The sequence below is a fragment of the Carlito syrichta genome, unplaced genomic scaffold (genome assembly GCF_000164805.1).
Source record: "Carlito syrichta isolate Samal-C Ts95f unplaced genomic scaffold, Tarsius_syrichta-2.0.1 Scaffold147091, whole genome shotgun sequence".
Lineage (NCBI taxonomy): Eukaryota > Metazoa > Chordata > Mammalia > Primates > Tarsiidae > Carlito > Carlito syrichta.
In genome coordinates, this window is record NW_007091187.1 from 378,382 (window position 1) to 400,542 (window position 22,161).

At 36.4% G+C, this 22,161-nt stretch overlaps 1 protein-coding gene across 2 annotated transcripts in view; it reads right to left on the reverse strand.

The window, feature by feature from the left end:
* NR3C1 (nuclear receptor subfamily 3 group C member 1) overlaps positions 1-20,157 on the reverse strand; it is a 115,825-nt gene extending 95,668 nt beyond the window's left edge. The window contains exons 1-2 of one of the 2 annotated variants that reach the window (XM_021708766.1): positions 19,212-20,154; positions 18,965-19,133 (exon numbers count right to left, since the gene is read on the reverse strand). In XM_021708766.1, coding sequence (XP_021564441.1) covers positions 18,965-19,133; positions 19,212-20,148 — 1,106 coding nt within the window. In that variant the 5' untranslated portion in view covers positions 20,149-20,154. Of the gene's footprint in view, positions 1-18,964 lie in introns of both variants that reach the window. The other variant, XM_008050459.2, reaches the window with a different exon arrangement.
* Positions 20,158-22,161: the final 2,004 nt, after the last annotated feature.

The window sequence follows — 22,161 nt, forward strand, 5'->3', positions numbered from 1 at the left end:
CAGTTAGAACCAAAGATTGTTAGAGTGGGAAGAACCTTGGATAAGTTCTCACGTGAGGAAAGACATCCTAGCTAGAGCTAGGACATTAAGAGAGCCTCTTCTTATACAGGATTCTTTCCACCACACCCATTGCCCTTCTGTTTCTAGAGTGTCTCTTTAGGTGCCCATGTTCTCTCTAGGCTTGTGACAGATCTCAGGCCAGACACAGTGGGCCTATGTGAAGAGCCAGAACTCACCTGCCCAGTATTATTCCTAGAGGCATGGACTACTTGGCTATCATGGAATTCTCCTCATGTTATCAGGAGACATGTAACTAGAGGCATGGACTACTTGGCTATCATGGAATTCTCCTCATGTTATCAGGGTTCCAAGTCCCATAATCACATCCTTGGCAATATAACTTACTGGCATATTTGTTGTCATTTTAGAACAAATTGGAGTGATTCCAAATTGGAGTGATCATCCAAATTTTCTAGGGAGTTTTAAAAAACTCAGATTCTTGGGTTCTGACCCTATGGCCTTAAATGGGGCAGACACATGTATTTTTCTTAAAGCATCCCAAGAATAGCTTGGTATCACCAGATCCTAACACTAGTCTTGACTGACCCGCTGTGACTTAAGATTATCAGGGTTTGGAAAGGTACAGTGGGGGACAGAAGATGAAGAATGAATGATGGGGAGCGGGATGGAAATAAGACAACTATTGCTCCATGGGAGAGACACATAGGACTGGCTTCTTGTGTGTGTGATGTAGTTTCTGGGATCTCATGGACACTGGGAAGGCTCTCTTGCCTCAAATCTCTCACTAGCCTTTTATTAATGCCTGAAATTCCATCATTATGATTTCATTCCTTCCTTAAAGTTGTGCCATTTGTTAAAATAGAAATATTCCTCTGTATTCAACTGTAGCTTTTTCCTGTTGAAGCATAAATTCATTTGCCTCTTTTTAAATAGTCAATTAAAACAGCAGGTCTAGGAGGGCACTGTATCTCCTGTTGTGAGGGGGGAGGGAGGTGGGGACCAAAAAAAGCCTGACTCAATATGGTAGATTTTGCAACTTGCCTCAATCTAGCCTTAGGACAGTACCTGTGGAGCTGCTGTGTGTCCAGGATGAGACATGACCCACAGGAAATGTGAATTTGTGTAAGGAAGAACCATGTGATGATGCGTTGGACTGTCCCTTCACCCAAATTAGCATGACCATTCTCTGACCTCCTGGCATACTCTTCCACACCTGTTTCAGTGAATTGTTTCTCAATTATTTCATGTGTCTGCATCATGTCTCCCCAGCAAGATGCAAGCTCCTTTGAGGTCAGGAAGAACATATACTTCTCTTTCCTCCTCCCAAGCACCTAGTACAGTACTGAACAGGTACAAGGTCCTCAGAATACATTTACTGATACACTCTGTTAGCAGGTGATCATGAGGGGAAAAATATTTACTGTCATCTCTTTATGACCCTGTATTTCTGATCACTGAACCTGAATCCTGCTTGCCTCTCAAGTTTTCCTTCTTTTCAATTAATTATCTTCCCCAAATTCAGAATCTTTCTTCAGTACTCTATTTTGTGGGTTTTGTAAAAATGTATTGATATGAAAATAGCATTGAACATTTGGGAAAATATCCTTGTATCCCAAATATGTCTAGAGGAGTTGAAGTTTCCCTTGATTTATGATTGAAAGTGGTCTGTAAAGAATGAAATTAGAACATGTTGCTCAAAAAAGCAAAGACTGAAACCCATAAAGGCCAGTAGTTTAACTTTTTAAAAAAACAACTGAAGGCTTCTATGCCAAACACCTTTATTGTCTACACTAAAATATTTTATTTATCATTAATAAAAAAACTACACCCAAATGTTACCTTCTTTTCTTAGAAGAATGTGTAATTATTAAATGTGGAAGATAGCTAAGCTGCAGAAAAATCAACAGGCTTGCTTGTGTTCACAAAACAGCTAATGCCATAGGTGATACAGTCTTCCTTTCCAGTTCTTTGAAAACACTCACCTGGCACCTCTCCTAAAAGAGGCATTAAAAACTCCAGTTAGCATTTCTGTCTGGATTCTGAGATATCTGATTCTATTTAAGAGTTGAATTAATCCTGTTTTACAGTGTTTCACCTTTTTTATTCCTACTACAGTAGTAGGATAGAAGGTTTTAAGTGTTTAGTCCCCACTCAATATGACAGCTATTTTTAACACAAGGTAAAAAAAATTCATCTGATTTTATTTCTGGGTAGCCCTTTAAATTTTTTAAAAGCAGTTAGGTTTCAACTGTTAATGTGGGGCGATACTGTTTTTTCCTATCTTAAGTAATGCTTAATTTCTAGAAATGACAATTCCCAAATCTAGTGGGTCTAAGAGGGGCCAGAATTTTTTTTTAACTTGAAACAGAATATCATATGTTCTCACTCATAAGCGAACCTTGAACAGTTATCATAATACTATAAGAAAGGGATTGGTAGTAGTGGGAAACTGCCAGGGGAGAAGGGGTGGGATTGGCAGTTAAAGGAAATTGCTAGGGGAGGGAGGAGCACACCTCATCAACCAAGGGTACTTGTATAATCAACATTTGTATACCTAACCCTGAACTGTACCCCACATCCCGCCTGGGCAACTTGGTGAGACCTCATCTCTACAATAAATAAAAAATTAGCCAGGCATGGTAGTGCGCACCTGTAGTTCCAGCTTACTTGGAAGGCTGAGATGGAAGGATTGCTGGAGCCCAGCAGGTTGAGGCCGCGGTGGCCAGGAGTGGCCACTGCACTCCAGTCTGGGCGACAGAGTGAGACTCCAACTCAATCAATCAATCAATCAATCAATCAATCAATCAATAAATGGAGTCTCCCTATGTTGCCCATGCTGGTCTCAAATTCCTGGCCTCAAGTGATCCTCCTGCTTCAGCTTCCCAAAGTGCTGGGATTAGAGCATAAGCCATCAGACCTGGCCTTCCAGAATTCTTATAAAAAAAAAAAAAAGTCTAGATTTGGACTGTGTGTAATGTTACAGCTCTCACCTCATGAATCACAGAGAATCCTACCCCAAGGACACCTCTGGATTTGTGTCTCTTAAGTATGCATCTCAGTCATTCTTCCAGTAAGAAATTATAGGAAAATACTCCAGTGAGTGGCCACTTCATTTTGAGACCACAACTGGTCAAATACTCTCTTCCCTTTCCTGAAACACTTTCTTTTTCTTTTTAAACTAAGAAAGAAACTGAGTCTTCACACCTTGAAAGAAATGTGGGAGACAGGTTTACAAGAAAAAAAGCAAGTATTTACTTGCAGATATCTAGTCCTTTCCTTATAATACATGAAGAATCTGAGGTTCAGGTGAATCAACCATTACTGACTGCCTACCAGGAAGATTAAGCAATTTGTGTAGGATTGCAGAAATACATCATAGAGCTGGAATTTGAACCTTAGTCTCCAATTCCAAGCTTTTATCCTTTTGATCACAGTGATTTTGCCTTTCCACCGTAGGCAATATTCATATTAGAATATCATAAACTGAAGGATCAAAACTTTAAATACACGTGGTTCCTGCAACTATTGTGACAAACTGCAAAAACCACTCTCCCTATAGTCTCTGTAGTGTAATTTTGTAGATCCTCCATTCACCTGAATCTTGACTAGCCCCATGATTTGCTTTGAACTGTGTGGTTCGCAGTTGCCAGAGGGTATCATCAGAGAAGGAAGAGGTTGCTGTGGGTTGGACTACATAGAGAAAACTATACAAAATAAGTGGCATTAAACTGGTCTAGAACATTACACATTGTTCAAAGCAGAAAGGAGGAGCCTGGACTCCAGACTGCAACAGACTTCAGCTATATCATATGGCAAACTGGTATGTTGTGATCAATTTCAGGATTTGTGGCAAGAAATTTGTTAGTAATAATGATTCATGCATTTTTATAGTAAAGAAAAGTATAAACACTGCAAAGGGAGAGTGTGATTTGCTACAGTCCTTTAAAAAAGTAATTTGGAAATATCTGTTATAATGTTAAATTACACATACCCCTGACTCAGCAACCACACTTTAGGAAACTATATTGAGAAAGAAAGTTGTTCTGTGTAAGGATACATAGAAAAGGGCATTTATTGGAGTCTTGTCTGTAGTGGCAAAAGTCATGAAACCCCAGAATAGAATATTGTACCACTATTTAAAAGAAGACGATCCACATCTGTTGATCTGGAAGAACAGTTAGGGTACACGTGTTAGATGAGAAATGCAAGCTGCAGTGAAATAGGTATGTGATGATCCCATTCTTATTTAACCCAGATTGCCTCACATGTATATGTTTATGCTTATATGATTATAAAAATGTGGAGAATAAGGGGATACCTGCAGGAAGAAAATAAAGAAAGAGGAAAGGTGAGGCGATGGAATATGTTTATTATTTTGGGGGGTATTAATTTTACTAAAAAAATGAACATGTTATTTTTGTAAATTTGGAAGAGACATTTGCTAAAATAATAATACATTTTAAAAACAGCCAGTTCACAGACTATCCCTATAATGCTCACTTGCATCAGATATGCTTTCTTGGATAAGATAGTCTAGGGTTGAGTTGCATGAAATTATGTATAACCCAAATTCTCGGAGAATTCTGGAGAGTTCATATGGCTATCTGCCATGAATCATCTGGTATATGGGCTGTGGTAGAAAGAAGGTGGAGAACCACTATGCTATGAGCAACAGAACCACAGATACTTGTTTGAAGAATAACATCGAAAGCAGTGTTCTAGGAAGATTAATCTGGCAGTAGACTATAGAATGGATTAAGAAGGGAGAGGGGGAAACAAGAAAAACATTTAGGAGACTACTGATAAGAGTAATAAAAGTTTGAACTAGGGTGTGGCCAGTTTTTTCTGTTGTGCTGGCTTCTCAGGGAACAGAAACTTAATTTCCTCCTGGCTTTCAGCCTTTATACCTTTTTCCTAATCCAGTCTGGGGTCTTTGTAGTTCAGAAGTGTTTTTTATTATCCATTTTAATATTTTAATCTACATTTCAAATTTAGGGCTTCTTGTTTAAAAATTATAAACTAATCACTACTTATACTGTTCCGTTTAGGATTTCACTAATTTCTCTGGCTTTGATTTTTGAGTGTTTACATGTTTTCAGGATTGGCTTCGACAATATTCACCCATATACTTATGATAGTCTAGTCTCTCTCTTCTACTCTAGTTGACATGATAGCATAAACTACTCTCTCCCCATCTCATTTTAAGACTGTTGTCTCCTAATTCTCCAGTTATTCATTCAGTATCTTTTGTGGCTGCTTTCTTTGGATGCCTTCCAGAGCCCTGTTCTTCGTCCTCTCTCCTTTTTTTCCTGAACACTAAAGCAGTTCATTCTTAAATGACCTCATGGGATTTTGTGTTGTAGTTAATACTTATCATGCATTTTCTCTTTTCTGTGACTGCTGCTGCCATATTAGGTTGAACTCTTCTACAACCCTTAGTGGAAGAGATAAACTTAGTCTACTAACCTTTTGAAATGCTGTTATGTACTATAGATATAATAAGTCAAACCTAAAATGTAAATAAGCTGAAGAAAGATAATTTAGAAATTCAGACTATTTAAGAATAAGACACCTCTCCTCTCTTGGAGTATTCAGCAATTACACACACACTTATGTGAAAATGGGCAAACAGATTTCTTGCCTGACTTTCTAAGTAAGTCAGGATATATACATTATACACATTAGACTTACCTGCTACAGCAATCTCAATTCTTATGTGCAAATAAAAAAATAAAGAGGAAATCTTCTGCTACAAAAAGTTCCATACTGAAAGTTTACAAGTTATAATCTCGAGCAAGATTTCACAAAACGAACCAAACAAAAAACCCTCAAATCCTTCATTTCCAAGCTTTGGCTACCCTAATCTGTTCATTGGTAAATGTACTAGAGTTGTTCCAAGAAACTGTGAAAGCAGTTCCATTTCAAAGTCTTAGAGCGTATTTAGAGATTGACAATTGGAAATGCATTTGCTTTATATACCATCTCTCTGTATACTGAAGTACTTATCAGTCTTAAGACTGATTTCTTATCTGGGGAAGAGAACCTGGCCTATCATCCCTCTAAGTGATACTTACTGTTTGCTTACATTTTCCTTTCTCTGAAAAGAGTAGAAGTATAATCCATTCCTACACATCTTCTTTATTTATATGTCAAGTTTTGTTTATTCAGGAAAATAAACAAAGGAGGTCTTACTATGTGTTCTAGACACTCCTCTAGATGCCAGGATATGGGAGTAAACAAGGTAGACAGTATCATCACTCTCATGGAGCTTGCACTGTAGCAGGTGAACAGATGAGGCACAACCACTAGCCCTTTGGACTCATAAGTCCCCTCTGAGGGGACATCGTAAATCTAGCAAACCACTCGTATGTCCCCTCTCAGGGTCCATAAAGAGATTGTTGGTGATTATATAGGACAAATTTTTAAAAAGTGTATGTTTTCTACAAGTTTTCCATTCAAATTGCATGAAAAAGCAAATGAAGAGATGAAATATATACTTAGACATATGTAAAAAAATTATCAGCTGGCATTATGTAGAAAGAATTTCACAGTGGTTCACAGACTGGACAATAAATTATATACTAAAAATATGAAAGGAAGAAAACGAGACTTCATTACTTGAATAGAAAAAAGAAAATCACCAGGTGAAAGATGTCAAACAAATTACTAATACACAACATGTACCAATTAATCTGCAATGCATGTCAGTGACTGTTACCACACACTAGAAAAATACAAGGTATAAAATTTTGACTTTTTGTCTCAATGCCCAAAATTCCATGATAAGCCAAATATCATTACAATAAAATAGTTGGTTCTAATGCAGTGATTTAAGATGAAGTGATTCGTTTTTCACTATTTTGTAAAAAAGTGTGATTGAGTTGCTGGTTAGGTGATCCTTGAGATGTCTCTGGGTGCAAAGGGTTAGATATATGATGTTGAGAGGAAAGGAACAGTATGTGAAAGATGCTACTATTCCAGATAGAGTAGTTAGAAATCTCTCTTATGGACATTTAAGTGGAGACACAAATAAAATGAGTGAATCACGTGGACATCTGGGGATAGAACATTCTAGACAAAACTTCCCCAGATTTGGGCTCATACACTGGGGAACCTGGAGAGAGGACTAAGTTTCTCCTAGAGAATGAGAAGATATTCTTAAGCGACAAGGAGAGAAAAATGTCTTACACCTAGGGTATATAACCTGAGACTATGGTAGAAGCCATGCTTTCTCCTTGCTTTGTATCACATAATACTTAGGATGATAATATGTGCATATTACTTTCATCCATTACTGACCGAAGTCTCTGGTTGTTTCATTTCTAACTACTCAGTCCTCATCTAGTCAACTAGTCAACTCATTCTCACTATGCTTTGTCTCAAACTCTTTGTACCCTTTTCTTATTCCAAAAAGTTGAATCAGTTCTTGTTTCCCGTTTATCCATACATTTTTTTCCTCCAGGAAGTTTGAGGTATGTCTTCCCAGGAAGGAACCTGATTGAGATCCTTCAAGTTCACATTTCAAAAAGCAAACTGAGGAGAGGATGAGACAGGTTTGAAGATCACTAGACTACTCTCCATGCAGGTGGGCATTTTTATGTCCTTCACCTCTATATACCCAGTGTCTAGTATATGATATTTGCTGCTGCTGCTGCTGCAAGAACAATTGGAAAGACCTTGAGATAATCTGGTTAGCCTTCCACTCCACCCATCTCGAGAATTCCTTTACTAGAACATGTCTTTGTAGCACTTCCATTTATGAACACAATAATGTAGTTAGGCTGCTTATATATTTCCCAGGGTCCATACATAAACACTGAGGTATACAAAAAATCAAATTTAGTCACCGGAATTGAAACTTAGAACTTTATTTTTACTTTTTTTAAATGAGTTTCTACCTTTTCTTCTGGCTTCCTTATTTACTGTTTTCTCTTCTAAATATGTCTTTGATACTCCAAAAGCACCATACAGCTCTGTTAAATAACATTAACAGTTAAAGGGTCACTCATTCCTAATATACCACATTGGAAATCACTTCACCTATTTTTCTTTCCTTTAAAAATATTTCTTCTGATGGTTTCTCTTGCCTGTGCCAGCTCTGGTATGTCTACCTTTTCCTCCTTCCTTCTCTATCAAACTTTGCTTTAAAACTTAAAAAAAATTTTTTTTCTTCTTATATTTTATTAAAATATCTATTGACTGTGCTAACACCAGCCCATGATGCATTTAGTGGTAAGAAGCTTTTGTTACCTAATAGAAAAATCTGCCAGCCTCCCAACTAATAGAACCAACTAGAAGATTCAAGGCTAATAAAACAGTGTTAAAAACCCAAGTTAGAGGCAACCTCTTTCAGGTCCCCTCCCACTGTGGAAGCTTTTCTGTCTTCTTAATAAATCCTACTGGCTGGGCTCATGTAATCCTGTGCCTTTGGAGGCTGAGGTGAGTGGATTGCCTGAGCCCGCGGGTTCGAGACCCGCCTGGGCAGCGAGACCTCATCTCTACAATAAATCAAAAAATCACCCGGGCGTGGTAGCGCATGCCTGTAATTCTGGCTACTTGGAAGGCTGAGGCAGAAGAATTGCTGGAGCCCAGTGAGTCGAGGCTGTGGTGGCCGGGAGCGGCCACTGCACTCCAGTCTGGGTGATAGAATGAGACTCCAACTCAAAAAAATAAAACAAAATAAAATCAATCAATCAATCAATCAATCCTACTCTCAAAAAAAAACCAAAAAAAAACAAAAAAAACCCAAGTTAGCAGTAAAACACATCTGCCATGCTAGGATGGCTCTTCATCCCCTGTTCTTGGCCATGGAAAATTTATAAATTATCTTTTGGGGAAAAAAATAAGTATTTGAGAAAACTGTTTTTAGTACATTCATAAGAGACCTAAAAATATTTTTTGTGAGTTGGAATCTCACTCTGTCACCCAGGCTGGAGTGCAGTGGCACATTCACGGCCACCCCAGCGTCAACCTGCTAGGCTCTGGCAATCCTTCTGCCTCAGCCTTCCAAGTAGCCAGAACTACAGGTGTGTGCTACTACGCCCGGCTAATTTTTTGACTTATTGCAGGGGCGAGGTCTTGCCAAGTTGCCCAGGCTGGTCTCAAACCCGCGGGCAGGCAATCCACTTGCCTCGGCCTCCCAAAGTGCTGGGATTGCAGGCTGAGCCACGAAGAGACCTAAAGTTCTTAAGCAGGCTGTTGTTACAAAGAATGTTCTCAATGAATTTCAGCACTAATAGAATGGTTACAAAAGGTATGTCATATTTGATACCAAAGCATGTATCTTTGTGATTTCAAAGGCTGGGATCCATTCTAATCCTAGCATTTTATGCATAATAAACATGACTAAATTTAGGAAATAGTAACAATTAAAATTCATTTAACTTTGAAAGTACCATCAGTAACAGCAGATTTTTTTTAGGTTATATGAGGAATAAAAGAAAATACATAAATCTTATATTGTAGCCGTAACTCTGTTAAACTATTTTACGGATGTAAATAATTTTAGTATACTTGAGTTGTTCTTGCTATAATGATTGTCAAATAGCTAATTCCCTGATACACTAAGGAACTGAAATGGAAAATTAAACTGTTTTGGAGATTGCTGTAGGAATTCACCTTGTATTTGCTTTATATCTACTATCACCAAGTTCCCTTGAAGTCCAAGCCAAAGGCAGACCTTCTTACTTAAATATAAAATAAACACTTATGAAAAAAATCAGGCTCGGGGTGAGTAAACTCTACTTTTCTTTATTATGTCCAGAAGAGGGAATATGTAAGCTGTTAGCATAAAGTTCTGTAATAACTCAAAGAAAACACAAATCAGAGAATTTAAGCATACATTTCAGAGGAGTCATTCTGGGAGGCTATGCACTCATTTCAGGCATATTCAAAACAGATTTTTTTTTCTGTAAAAATACCTATGTGGGTTCTTTTAATACCCTCCATAAAAACAAAAGTTATTATTTGAGAGAGTCAAATTTCTAAGTATCTGGAAATACTCAAATCATCTGGAGTCACACAGATAAGGTAAGTGATCAAGCTATGGAATAAATACATTTTCTGATTAAGCAAGATGATTCAGGTGTTACTATAGTGTAATGAGTCCAATTTTCTTTTATGGCTTACAAGGTGGCTCTGAAGGCAGTTTCAAAGAGAAATTATATACCTAACCTTCCAAGGCAGAGGCTTAGAAATACAAGGCTTATTTTGGGTTTTCTGTTTTCTGAAAAAAAAAAAATCAATTCATTTTACAGCCACATACTTTGTCCTTAATAAACTCAGTAGGACTCCACATGACAAATCTCACATAATGTTCTAATTAAATTTTAAAAAATCTCCACCTAAGAAAGCCACCTACAAACTTAAGTTATATTTTATACTGGTGTGTATAAATTTAAACTGCTATTTAACTTATCTCTAGACTTGGTTCTGTTATATATAAAAAGGAGATTTATAAGTTTGGTTTCATCCATCAAATTTGTTTTACTGAAGTTTTTTTCAAGCACTTGATCAATAAAGAAAAAAGTAAATATAGTCATGGAAGCTTCATAATCCTCCTAAATTTATACATCTAGGATAAATTTTGATATTCAGTATACTCAGCAGCTCTTTGTCACATAGGTTTGCTAAATATAATAAATGTGAAAAAATTTTAAAGCTGATAATTGCATTCTCACTTTCAGGCAAATTAAAGTTTCTTAATGACAAAGAATCTTTGCATACCTCGCTTTATATACATAAGAATAACATACAATAAGAAATACCAGAAAGGGTATAGTCTAGCATTTATTAATTTTTTAAAAATGTAGTTAAGTTATCAAAATGATTGTTAAATTAAGATGGCATACCTAACATGTAATAACAAAATTCAGTGAAAACTTTATCAAAAATTTTACACTGAAAAAAAAAAAAATCAATGTAAAAGATAACTATCTTGGCACTTGAAGACTTTAAATACATCAGTCATTATGAAATTGAAATCTGTGACCCTTCAGGGATTGCAAGATTTTTAGTGCTTGATACTAGGAAATATCTACATCACAGTTCCAGTTATCAAAATGTACTAAGCCAATGAGTGTCACGCTGGTGAGCTGAGTGGACTTGGCGAAGCTTTAAAAATTCCATCTTGCATTTTTATAGTAATCACATGCACAAATCCTGTCAGGTGAAAATGCTCTCGGAAGCATTTACCTAAGTCGAAACTGTGACAAAAAGCAGTAAGAGACTACACAAATATATGTAGGAAAGCAGTGGTCTGATCCTTTGTATCAGGGATCCCCAACGCCTGGCCGTGGCCGCACAACAGGAGGTGAGCAGCCTGAGCCGCCGGTGAGCAGCTCCGCCTCTCAGATCAGCAGCAGCATTAGAGTCACAGGAGCACGAGCCTTGGTGTGTACTGCACATGTGAGGGGTCTAGGTGGCGCGCTCTTTATGAGAATCTAATGCCTGATGATCCGAGGTGGAGCTGAGGCAGTGATGCTAGTGCTGGGGAGTGGCAGCGGACACAGATTAACATTAGCCGTGAGGTTTGACTACACATCCTCCCCCCAATCCCTGCTGCCCTCTTCTTCTCCCCCCCCAACAACCACCGCCCACTCAGGAAAACTGTCTTCCACGAAACTGGTCTCTGATGCCAAAAAGGTTGGAGACCATTCCTTTATATTTTATTCAAAATTCACCATTGGCAAATATAAAAATTATTACAGCTCCAGAGGAATTTCTAACACACCAAAAATTACATATTTCTCATAGATCAGTATTAATGCCTCCTGGCTATTCTTTTATCTTTTTCTCTTTAAATGTCTCAAGTTTTCCCACTAGTAAAATTAAGGTAAATTACAGCTGCTTTCTGTCTTACATGGATATTGACAGAATCAGGAACTTAAATAAAAACTTTCACAGGGCTAAGAGACTTAAGTAAGATGAATGCATGCAAAGTGCTTAGCACAGTGCTGCCACATAATTAGTGCTCAATCATTATTAGGGGGAAAAAGGTTAATACATGTATAGGGAAGAATATAGAGACAGTATATTTTAAAAATCTAAAAGAGTCAAACTAACTTTTATGAAACATCTGGCTAGTCTACTATGTCAATGAACTGTTTGTTTCAGATCTCTAGAAAACAACCAGATGCTTAGAGAAGCCCATTGGGGAGCTTGGATATCTGAGATTCGAAATATTCAACCTGGCTATACCACTAATTAATTCTGTGATCTCTCCCTAAACACAATCTATGAGTCTCAATTTCTTATCTGAAAAAAATTAGGGAGTGGGAATAGGTGAGTTCTGAGATCCTTTTAAGTATTAATCTAAAATCATTGTACCTAACACATAAAGCAAGCTCGCTATGAGAATCCAAGAGCCCCACGTCTCGGGCTCTAACAACAGCAAAAGTTACATTTTATTTTCTATGTATCACCAGCTCATGTTATTTTAAATACTTATAAAAATATCCAATTTGGGTTCATTTTTTGTCTTGTACTTGATAATGTACAAAGAATATGTCAAAGAAACAACTTTGTTATAGCAAAGGTTAAGAAGATTGTAGAGTTTGAGGAATGCGAGTGTGCACATACAGATGTTTTGAAAATAATTCAGACACAAAGTACCTAGTTATCCAAGGTCACAGATTGTCCCCTCTCTGCATTAAAACCTTTAATTTTAGTGGCATGTTTTTCTTCTATTTCTACTATCGAATAACTAAATCAAATTGGAAAGGCTCTGAGGGCAAACAAAACAAAAAGCAAATTTTACAATTTAAGTCATCCTAAAACTAAGGAATCCCTTATCCTCAGTAATTACAAAAAAAACCCCATTAAAACAACAAAAAGTAAAACATAACGAACTGACACAGATTTAGTGTTCAACATGTTGACAATCATATGGTCATAAGTAATAGCACTGCCCCAACTGACATAAAAGAATAAGTCATGTACTAACTGTATGTCATTTCACAATAGCTTTCAAAATTGGGCTGTCAAATATACTTTCATAATAGCCAGGGCTAAACATTATGATGGATAATTATGAAATCAAGTATAATAAAGACTAATTTTATTATACACAGAAGTTATCATTTAGTGAAACAAACTATATGTCTTAAACTCTGCATACCTACTTATTTGAACTTTCAAATGATTAGATACACAATTAAAAATTAAAGATAATATAATGTGTAAACATCTACAGTTAATCATATCATTAAAACTTTTTCTCAGGGGAGAATAACATGTTAATGTTTAATTTTCAGGATACTTGTTTATTCTGCCTATTAAAAATTATAGTGAACTATAATATGCATTTAATAACTATCTACTTAATGAACTAATAAATACAGTCATGTGTTGCCTAATGACAAAACAAAAAACAAAAAAAAACAACCTAAATGAACAGAACATTTATAAAATAAGAGGTACTTTCACTAAACTTGTTGCATTATAGACACTACTAATTCTGTTAAAACTGCTAAAAATAAAAAATATTTTCAAGTACTCAAAATTAATATTTGGGTTACTCTGGAAAAGTATGTTTAAGCATGTATTTCTATCAGGATGTCATTAGTATTTAAATTGGCCCAGAGATAAAATTAGGGGATAACACACTTTCATTCAAAATAACTGGAAATAAAGACTATATTGCAATATAGTTTAAATGACTGTCTAGCACTTGCAGAACCCTATAATGTATTTTGCATATATTCCACTAAGAATTTACTTTCCTCAAGCAAACAGAAAAATGCATAACTTATGAAAATACTAATGAGAAGAGTTACTCTCTCCAGTCAGTTGACAATGTATGTAAAAGTGTAGTATGAAATAAGAAATGGTAATCAACATGACATCATTATTCTGACTTCATTCAAATCATTAAGTTTTCATTAAATAGTAGCCTAAATAAAAATGGAACAAATATGAACTTAATCTCAACTGAAATAATCTAGAAGGAAGTAAAACATGTATTTCTTACTTTTTTGGTAATAAAGCTTAGCAACAGACAACAACATAATCCTTAACTATAAACAATTAGGATTATATTGCCCCAATTAGTTTTAGATTTCTACCTCAGATGAAATTGTAATCCTGGCTGCTGCACCCACACATAAACACAGCCCTAAATTTCTCTCTGCTTAAACCTCTAAATTAATGACAGTTGATCCAAATTGCTGGTTTTCAAAACTAATCTTATTTCTTAAACTCATCTCCACCACTGTGCACCTCTGTTGCCCCTCCCTCTTCATCCTTCCCCCATCAAGTATGTCACAAATTCCACTGGAAATCCTATATCTCGAAACATATATGATAGTATTGAGGAATAAAGAAAGCATCCTGTCAAAATTAGGTGTTTGGGGATTCTAACCACGGTCTGCAACTAATTTTGAACTGCTATAAAACTGTATTTCTTTCTTAATATGTAAAATAAAAAAAAAAACTCTATCACAAATCACACCTTGATCCAGTTTAGCAGATAAATGATCATACATAGTTCAAAGCAAAGAGAACACTTAGTGGATCTTTTCTTTTTTAAAATAGAAGTTCTCCATAGGAATATTTTATTTACTTGAAAAATACAAACTACAAGTAGAGTATGCCAGAAGAAAATAAGAGCAGTTGACTCTCTGAAGCTACAGAAATAAGGAGAGCATGGACTTTTAAACCCTCTGTAAAGGTCAATAAGTTGATTTTTAAATTATAGCTTAATTCAACAAAATGTTTCTTGAAAACTCTTTATGCATAAGGATTCACCAATATATATTTTCCATGACTCAGAAGTAAAGACGCAAGTGCCCGTTAATTTGGCAAATACCTGTAAATACTGCATTACACGATTACTCTAGATGAAAACATTACCAGGATATCCTCAGAAGGCAAATGCTACTTAGCACAAACATATTTTGCCTATTTAATTTGCTCACATAAGTAGTAGTGCATAATAAGAATTCACTGCTAACTAAAACTAGGTGTAATCATTAAAGTAAAAAAAGATGTATATGTCTTAGGGACTATGCCCCAGACCTTTTCTAAACTTAATATGAATTAAGATTTCCTAACAACTAGGCTATTTCAATCACCTGAAGACCAGAGTGGATTAATACTTACATAATTAACCAATTAATGCAGATACCCTGTCTTTCACATAAGGCGCTCATACTAAAGCCCTTTTGATCCAACCTCTCCTTCACTAAAATCTCTAAAGGTCCCTAAAGTGATCTCCACCCACATATTAATTTCACTATTCAGTCTGCATTTAGCCTACATTTATGCAATGTACATTTCAGAACGAGTGTTTCATAAAATTTATTAACATTCAATGACACATAAAAATGGTCAAACTAAAATATCTGTAACACAAATAGACAAAACCAAAACAGATTAAAGATAAATTATGTTGCTGATTATAAAAAATATGAGGAATAGCCAAATAAACATTACGAAAAGTAATTTCAATAAAATCTGGCCACATGCTAGTCACACATTTCTGTATTAGTCATTCCATACTAAACTGACACATCTGAATACACAGTGTGTTTTTGAGACTTTTTTCTTTTATTAAACATATAGCCATAACGAGGCATATATTTTAGAAAACAAGATTCTTATCAGGAAATTAAAAATAAATAATATTCACTCAAAGCAAATCTTCTTTAACATTCAGAAATCGTCTTAAATGAATCAATATCAGAAGTAGTAAGCTTAAATAAAAGACACTGAAACACCTATTGCCAGAACCCTTGGAAGGAAAAAGATAGGAAGTATCTATTTAAAGGGGGTAAATCATAGTCAATACAAATTCTCTGTTCTTTGTTTCCTCTTTTTCTGAGAAATCATTCAACATAATATTCATAAGAAAAACGAGAAAGGAATAGAATTGGCTTTCACACATCCTGTGTTTGTACAGGACTTCAATTTCATTACTTTTATAACATTAGACACAAATGTGATTAATAAGAGTTGTTAAAATCGACATGAATTTTAGTAGGCTGATTAAGTGCCAGTCATCAGAGCCCTAGACTCCACCTAAGACTGAATTTACAAGTTCATCCTACATCATTCTTTCTCTCCAATAATCTCATCCTTCAGGAAACAAACTTTTTAACACTAAAATTTCAACATAATCCCAATAAAAGCTCTAATTCCACCTAAAACCATTTCCTTTTTTCCTACCTCTTCTCAGCAGTTTCATCATAAATGCTGAAGTGAAACAATGCTGAAAATCGAATTATCAGAAATGTGCCTTCATAAAATGTTATGGATTTATGCTAAACTTACTGAATTTCAGTATTTTTAAAAGCATATTAAGTTAGAATGGTGACCTCATTTAACTTAAAGAATGGATTTAAGCATCAATAAGATTTCTCTAGTTTTATTATCGATGAACTTAAACTTTAAAAAGAAAATGCTTTATAATGCTTAATCATGAAATTAATAATTTTATGACTGAATGTGATAATTTAATGTTGTGGTGGGTTGACACATGCGAAGGAACTCCCCCCCACCCCCAGAGACTAAAATATTTTTTTTAAAGTCTTCTGAAAAAAAGTAAGTTTAGGTGACACTTTTAAAAGTCCAATTACATTTTGTGCTTTTTGTAATTTAAAAGTTCAAATCAAGTTATTGGTGACATTTAATATTTTATATCCAAAGTTGGAAAGTTGGTATTCAATCAAGTTGTGGTCTCTGTTGATTTGTTTGCTAATCACTCAGGGTCACTGGTCACAGCTAATGTTTGGCTAGAGTCACTTAACATATAGAGAACAATAGACTAATTCAATGATGGTTTAAAAAGAAACATTGTTTCAATTTATTTGGGTGAAGCTTTGTTCTGGGTAATCATAGTTCCCAGTGCTAAGTTAATGCCATAAGATATAAAGTTTTCAAACACTAACAAGTAATCCTGTGTAAAGTATTACATCTTTTTGTTAGGACACAGACTCCTGATTATATTTCCAAATGACACACTGACATAAAAATAATCATTTCATTGGATATTAAAGAACTTCTAAAGAGCCACATCATTGTCTTGTCTAATTCCATAAGGTTATGAGGCTCAGGTTAAAAACAGGTGAAGACACTTTGTCATAGTGTACTATAAAAGTTAAAGTACTTAAAATTATCTTTAATGGTTACAGGGTAACTATAGTCATCTAAGATTTATACTTCATATCTCAGGTTTTATAAGGTTTTATGAAAGTTCATAGTGAATGGAAAGTAAGTTCTATTTCATACCTTTTTTTATAGTAAGGAAAATGAAAACAATGCCAGGACAAAATGTATTAATAATCCAAGCGTTCCCTACGATATATTATTCTTCTGTATACACCTGTAAGTTTTATAAACCATTTAATAGTTTCCCACAGATAGCTTAGTCAAATCAGTTGTACTGAACTCTTTTCAGAAAACCAAGCACACAAATTCCATTGCCAAAAATTTGAGATTAAAAAATTTAAAACACAGCTTATCTTTTAACATTTAAAACTCAACAGCTTATGCAAAAAGAGACATCTCAAATTTCCTTATTGAAAACATTTAACAATTCAGAAAAGCAACAATAAAGAGTTGAAGTAGTGTACCTCTACATAAAAGATTATTATTTAAGTAATAGATTAGTAGGTAGTTTGCATTAAGACACATAAGAACCACGGTTTTTTTCCTTTCATAACATCTAAGCCTTTTTAGAAGAATAGAACATAGCCTAAATCTACGTCTAAATTATTTTTCTCACAAGAAAACCTTCCTACGTAAAGAGAAAAGAGACACCTCAGTTTTAGGATATATTTCATAGAAAAAGTGTTTTTTAAAAAAGTTTTAAATAAGAGCTCAATGATTAATTAATAGCAATGACGAATGTCACTAGCATTTAAGGAAAAAACCAAATGATTACATAAAAATAAATCACTATCTACTATTGCCTTCTTTTAACAAAAGAAAACAACCACTGATTAATCAATCTCATGTCACTACAATCCACATTTTAATATTTTCCTTCACACCTGAAAAGGATACACAATCTAGCATTTACCTAAATTGGGGATGGGATTAACCCCTACCAACACATATATCTAAATTGAAACTTTTTTCTGATAATTCCATTTTAACAAACCTTTCTGAAGTCAGACAGAAATGTCAGTATACTTACACGTGACTGAGTAAAAAGACGACGAAACAAATCAAGTAATATCTGAGAATTGAAGCTTAACAATTTTGGCTATCATTTGTCTACTTGAGAACTTATAGGAACATTTGAAAGTAAAATTTTGTTTTGCAACATATTGCCACCAATTCCTTTCACAGGGGACTGATCAAGCAGACACAACTTGTCTACATTAGGTGGGGGACCTTGTAAGCAAGTCCTCTTTCTAATATTATGGTCTGGCACACTATTCACTGTATTGCATTAGCAACTTCAAAACTCAAATTCTTCAACAGAAGGTTCAGTTTGAAGAATAGGGTTCATTGTTAGTACCTCTGATTTTTAAGCCTTAAATCCCAAGCTAACGCTTCAAAAATGTACAAATACAACAGCACAACTTTTGATTGTGTATCTAAGGATTTTTTTTATGGTAATATAAGAGCATATTCTAAAACAGCTAAATGGACATGCACAATAAACATATTATGATACTATCAGACATTATATTCTCCTGAATTTGTACAATTTTTACTTAAGATACCTGTTAGTAAGTAATATTATTTAAACACTTTTAAATAAAATATTTACCACTGGCCAGTGAGATACTGAATACCATTACTTAAGGGGAAAACTTGAAATGGCACCAGATAAATCACTTAGGTTGTCTACCATGTCTACTTTCAAAAGACCACTTAAACTTATATAAAATAGCACAGGAATCTATGGAGAACACACGCAAACAAATGAATATTTAGATCTATCAACTTATCTTAACCGTACCATTATTAAGAAATAGAAAGACATTAATCTTACCTTGGATAGCTGTTAGAAAAAACTGATCGGCCAGGGAAGTTCAAAGTCCCCAAAGAAGTCAAGTTGTCATCGCCAGATCCTTGGCATCTATTCCAGGTTTCTGAATCAACAGGAATTGGTGGAATGACATTAAAAATAGGCTTCTGATCCTGCTGTTGAGAAAGGGATGCTGTATTCATGTCATAGTGGTACATCTGTCCTCCAGAGGTACTCACACCATGAACAGAAATGGCAGACATTTTATTACCAATTATATTTGTTCCAGAAAAGCTTGCCTGACAATAAACTGGGCCTAGTTTCTCTTGTTTAATTACCCCAGGGGTGCAGAGTTCGATGAAATCTTCTTTTTCTGTTTTCACTTGGGGCAGTGTTACACTGGTGGGGCTTGATGTGATCAAATCTCCAGTATCCTTAATTTTAGGCTTAGTGTCCGGTAAAATGAAAGGCTTACAGTCCTCATTTGAGTTTCCTTCCATAAGGAATGGATCATCCTCTCCTGCCAAAGGAGAAAGCAAACAGTTTTCATCTATCAATAGGTCTGATCTCCAAGGGCTCTCATTAGTCTCTTTACCTGGGGACCCAGAAGGAAACTCCAAATCCTTCAAAATGTCAAAGGTGCTTTGGTCTGTGGTATACAACTTCACATTGCCACCGCTGGTGCCAGTCTGGCCCTTTAAATGTTGCTGTTCTGAAGATGTATCAGAGTGAGTTTTGGGGAACTCCTCTGTGGGAGCAGCAGACACAGCAGTGGATGCTGAACTCTTGGGGTTTTCTGGAACACTGGTCGACCTATTGAGGTTTGCGATGCTTTCTTCTAGAAGCCGAAAGTCTGTTTCCCCCGAGGAAAGGCTGATTTGGCCCTGCTGTGGGAATCCTAGGTCATTTCCCATCACTTTTGTTTCCGTCTCTCCCATATACAGTCCCATTGAGAGTGAAACTGCTTTGGACAGATCTGGCTGCTGCGCATTGCTTGCTGAGGCTTTTGGAATATCAACCAAAAGTCTTTGCTGCTTGGAGTTTGCCTGAGAAGCAGCAGCCAGTGAGGGTGAAGATGCAGAAACCTTCACAGTAGCTCCTCCCCTTAGGGTTTTATAGAAGTTCATCACATTTCCCCTCTCCTGACCAAGCACAGTGCTGGGGATTTCTTCTCTACTGGGAGGAGTTAATGATTCTTTGGAGTCCATCAGTGTATATCAGCTACAAAAAAAGAGATGGGGGGAAAACATAATAAGCTCTAAAGTCACATTATCTCTCTGATCCGATTAGGAAGAGACAGCCTGTTAAATGAACCTTTTAGTTAACTTCGAATCAAATTCTTTGTTATCTGACGAGTAGTTTCTATATTCCAGAATAAAAAGCCATGTCCCCTGCTCCCATTCAGTAGGCCACATTTAAAAGTACAATGCAGTCCATTTGCACAGCTGAGGGCAAAATTGTATTGAACTAAGCTTGGCTATTCATCCTGCCACTCACTGAACGTGTAGCTTTGTTAATCATAGACATTATAATTCATTATGTCTGATTAGTCTAAAGGTTCAAGCTGATGTCAAAGTATTTAATTTCAAAAATAAAAAGAAAATAAGTGCAATCATTAAAATTCCTACCTCTTTTCAATCAAGGGGTTTGCTTTTTTGAGAAGCAACACATACAACATTTGATAAATACTATGCTAGAGTTCCTAATCCCTAATTACTCCCCAATTCCCTTCCTACCAGCTAGTCACACATCCAATCCTTTTAGTACAACCTACTAGGGAGCCACGCACATTTTCTTTGAAATATAAACAATGCTGATCTACTTATCTACTAGGCTAGGAAAAGGCTCTTACTTTTAACCCATGTTTCTGACAATGTGCCTACCTCCAAATGTTGGATATACAAAATGATACATTGTATATAGGCCAGCTAAAATTCAGACTTTAAAAAGCAGAATAGAATGTGTAGTAGCTTCTTACTACAATTTTAGCTTATTTAAATATATCTTAAATATAGCTGCCTGACCCTTACCATAACTCATAATACATCTAGATTAAACATTTATTTAAATTGCTTGAGACCCTCAAAATGAAATACTATTATATCTATAAATTAAGGTCTTTCCTTTCCAAATACTGAAGTACTGACAAACAGAAGCAAACTCCAAACTGTAAAATCACATTCATATAAATTCAGAAAAAAGCGGTATCCAGCAAAATGTTCAGAATAATTTGCTATTCCAATTCTACGCCTATTCTCAAGAGGACTGGGCTACTATTGTTAATAATCAGGGTGTTTTTAAGAGATGGGCTAAGACTTTGAGAAGCACATTTAGAACATTATGGTCAAATCCTGTCTAATAAAAGCAAACCTTTCCTATACGATGACACTAGGAAGCATAAATGTCATCGGCCCTCACTGAAAGGTGAATAGATTTTAAAGGAGACGAGAGGGTTGGGAACCTGCCACGACAAATTTGAGGGTAAACTGCTTATCTCCCTATCCCTCCACCGTGTTTATCTGATAGCGATCTCTAAACACAAGGTATCAAATAAAGCCTAATGAATTTCCACGCTGCTTTTTTGACAGCTGCCTTCGAACCCGAAACCAAAACAATACTTCCTAAAACGAAACGCTCCCTCAAGCGACATTATTCCCCTGTTCAAAGTGCAAATAACCCAGCCACATTAGTCGGTCCTAATGAGCCACGCCAAGGGGTCTTAAGTGGTATTACAAGGTTGCAATTACCAAGTCTGCAACCCCAAACGTCAAACTAGCCCCTGTCAAAAATCGCAGCACGAAACTACGACGGCGAGGGAGGGTCTCCTTCTACAGGGGCCACTTAGAAACGCCAGGAGCAAAAGGACGCTAAAACGCTGACAAGCCCCCCCCCCCCCCGGGGGAGAGGGAGAAAAAGTGCGAGGTGAGAAGGGAAATGTGTCCAGACCTGTTGCGTTCTCTCCCCGGCACGCCCACTTCTACCCGATAACGCCAGTCCCAACCGAAGTCCCCGAGTTGCGGGCTGTGGCCCCGCGTGCGCTCCCCGCGCCGCGGCCGGGCGCGCCCGGGCTAGCCAGGACCCGCGCTCGGGCGCAGCGGGCGGAGTGGAGCTCGTTGGACGCAGGGACTTGAGCGTTCCCCGGGAAAATGGGAGTCGGGCGGCCCCTGGGAGGACGAGGAGGACTCGGGGCAGGAGAAAGAGGCCAGGAGCCCGGCCGTCGG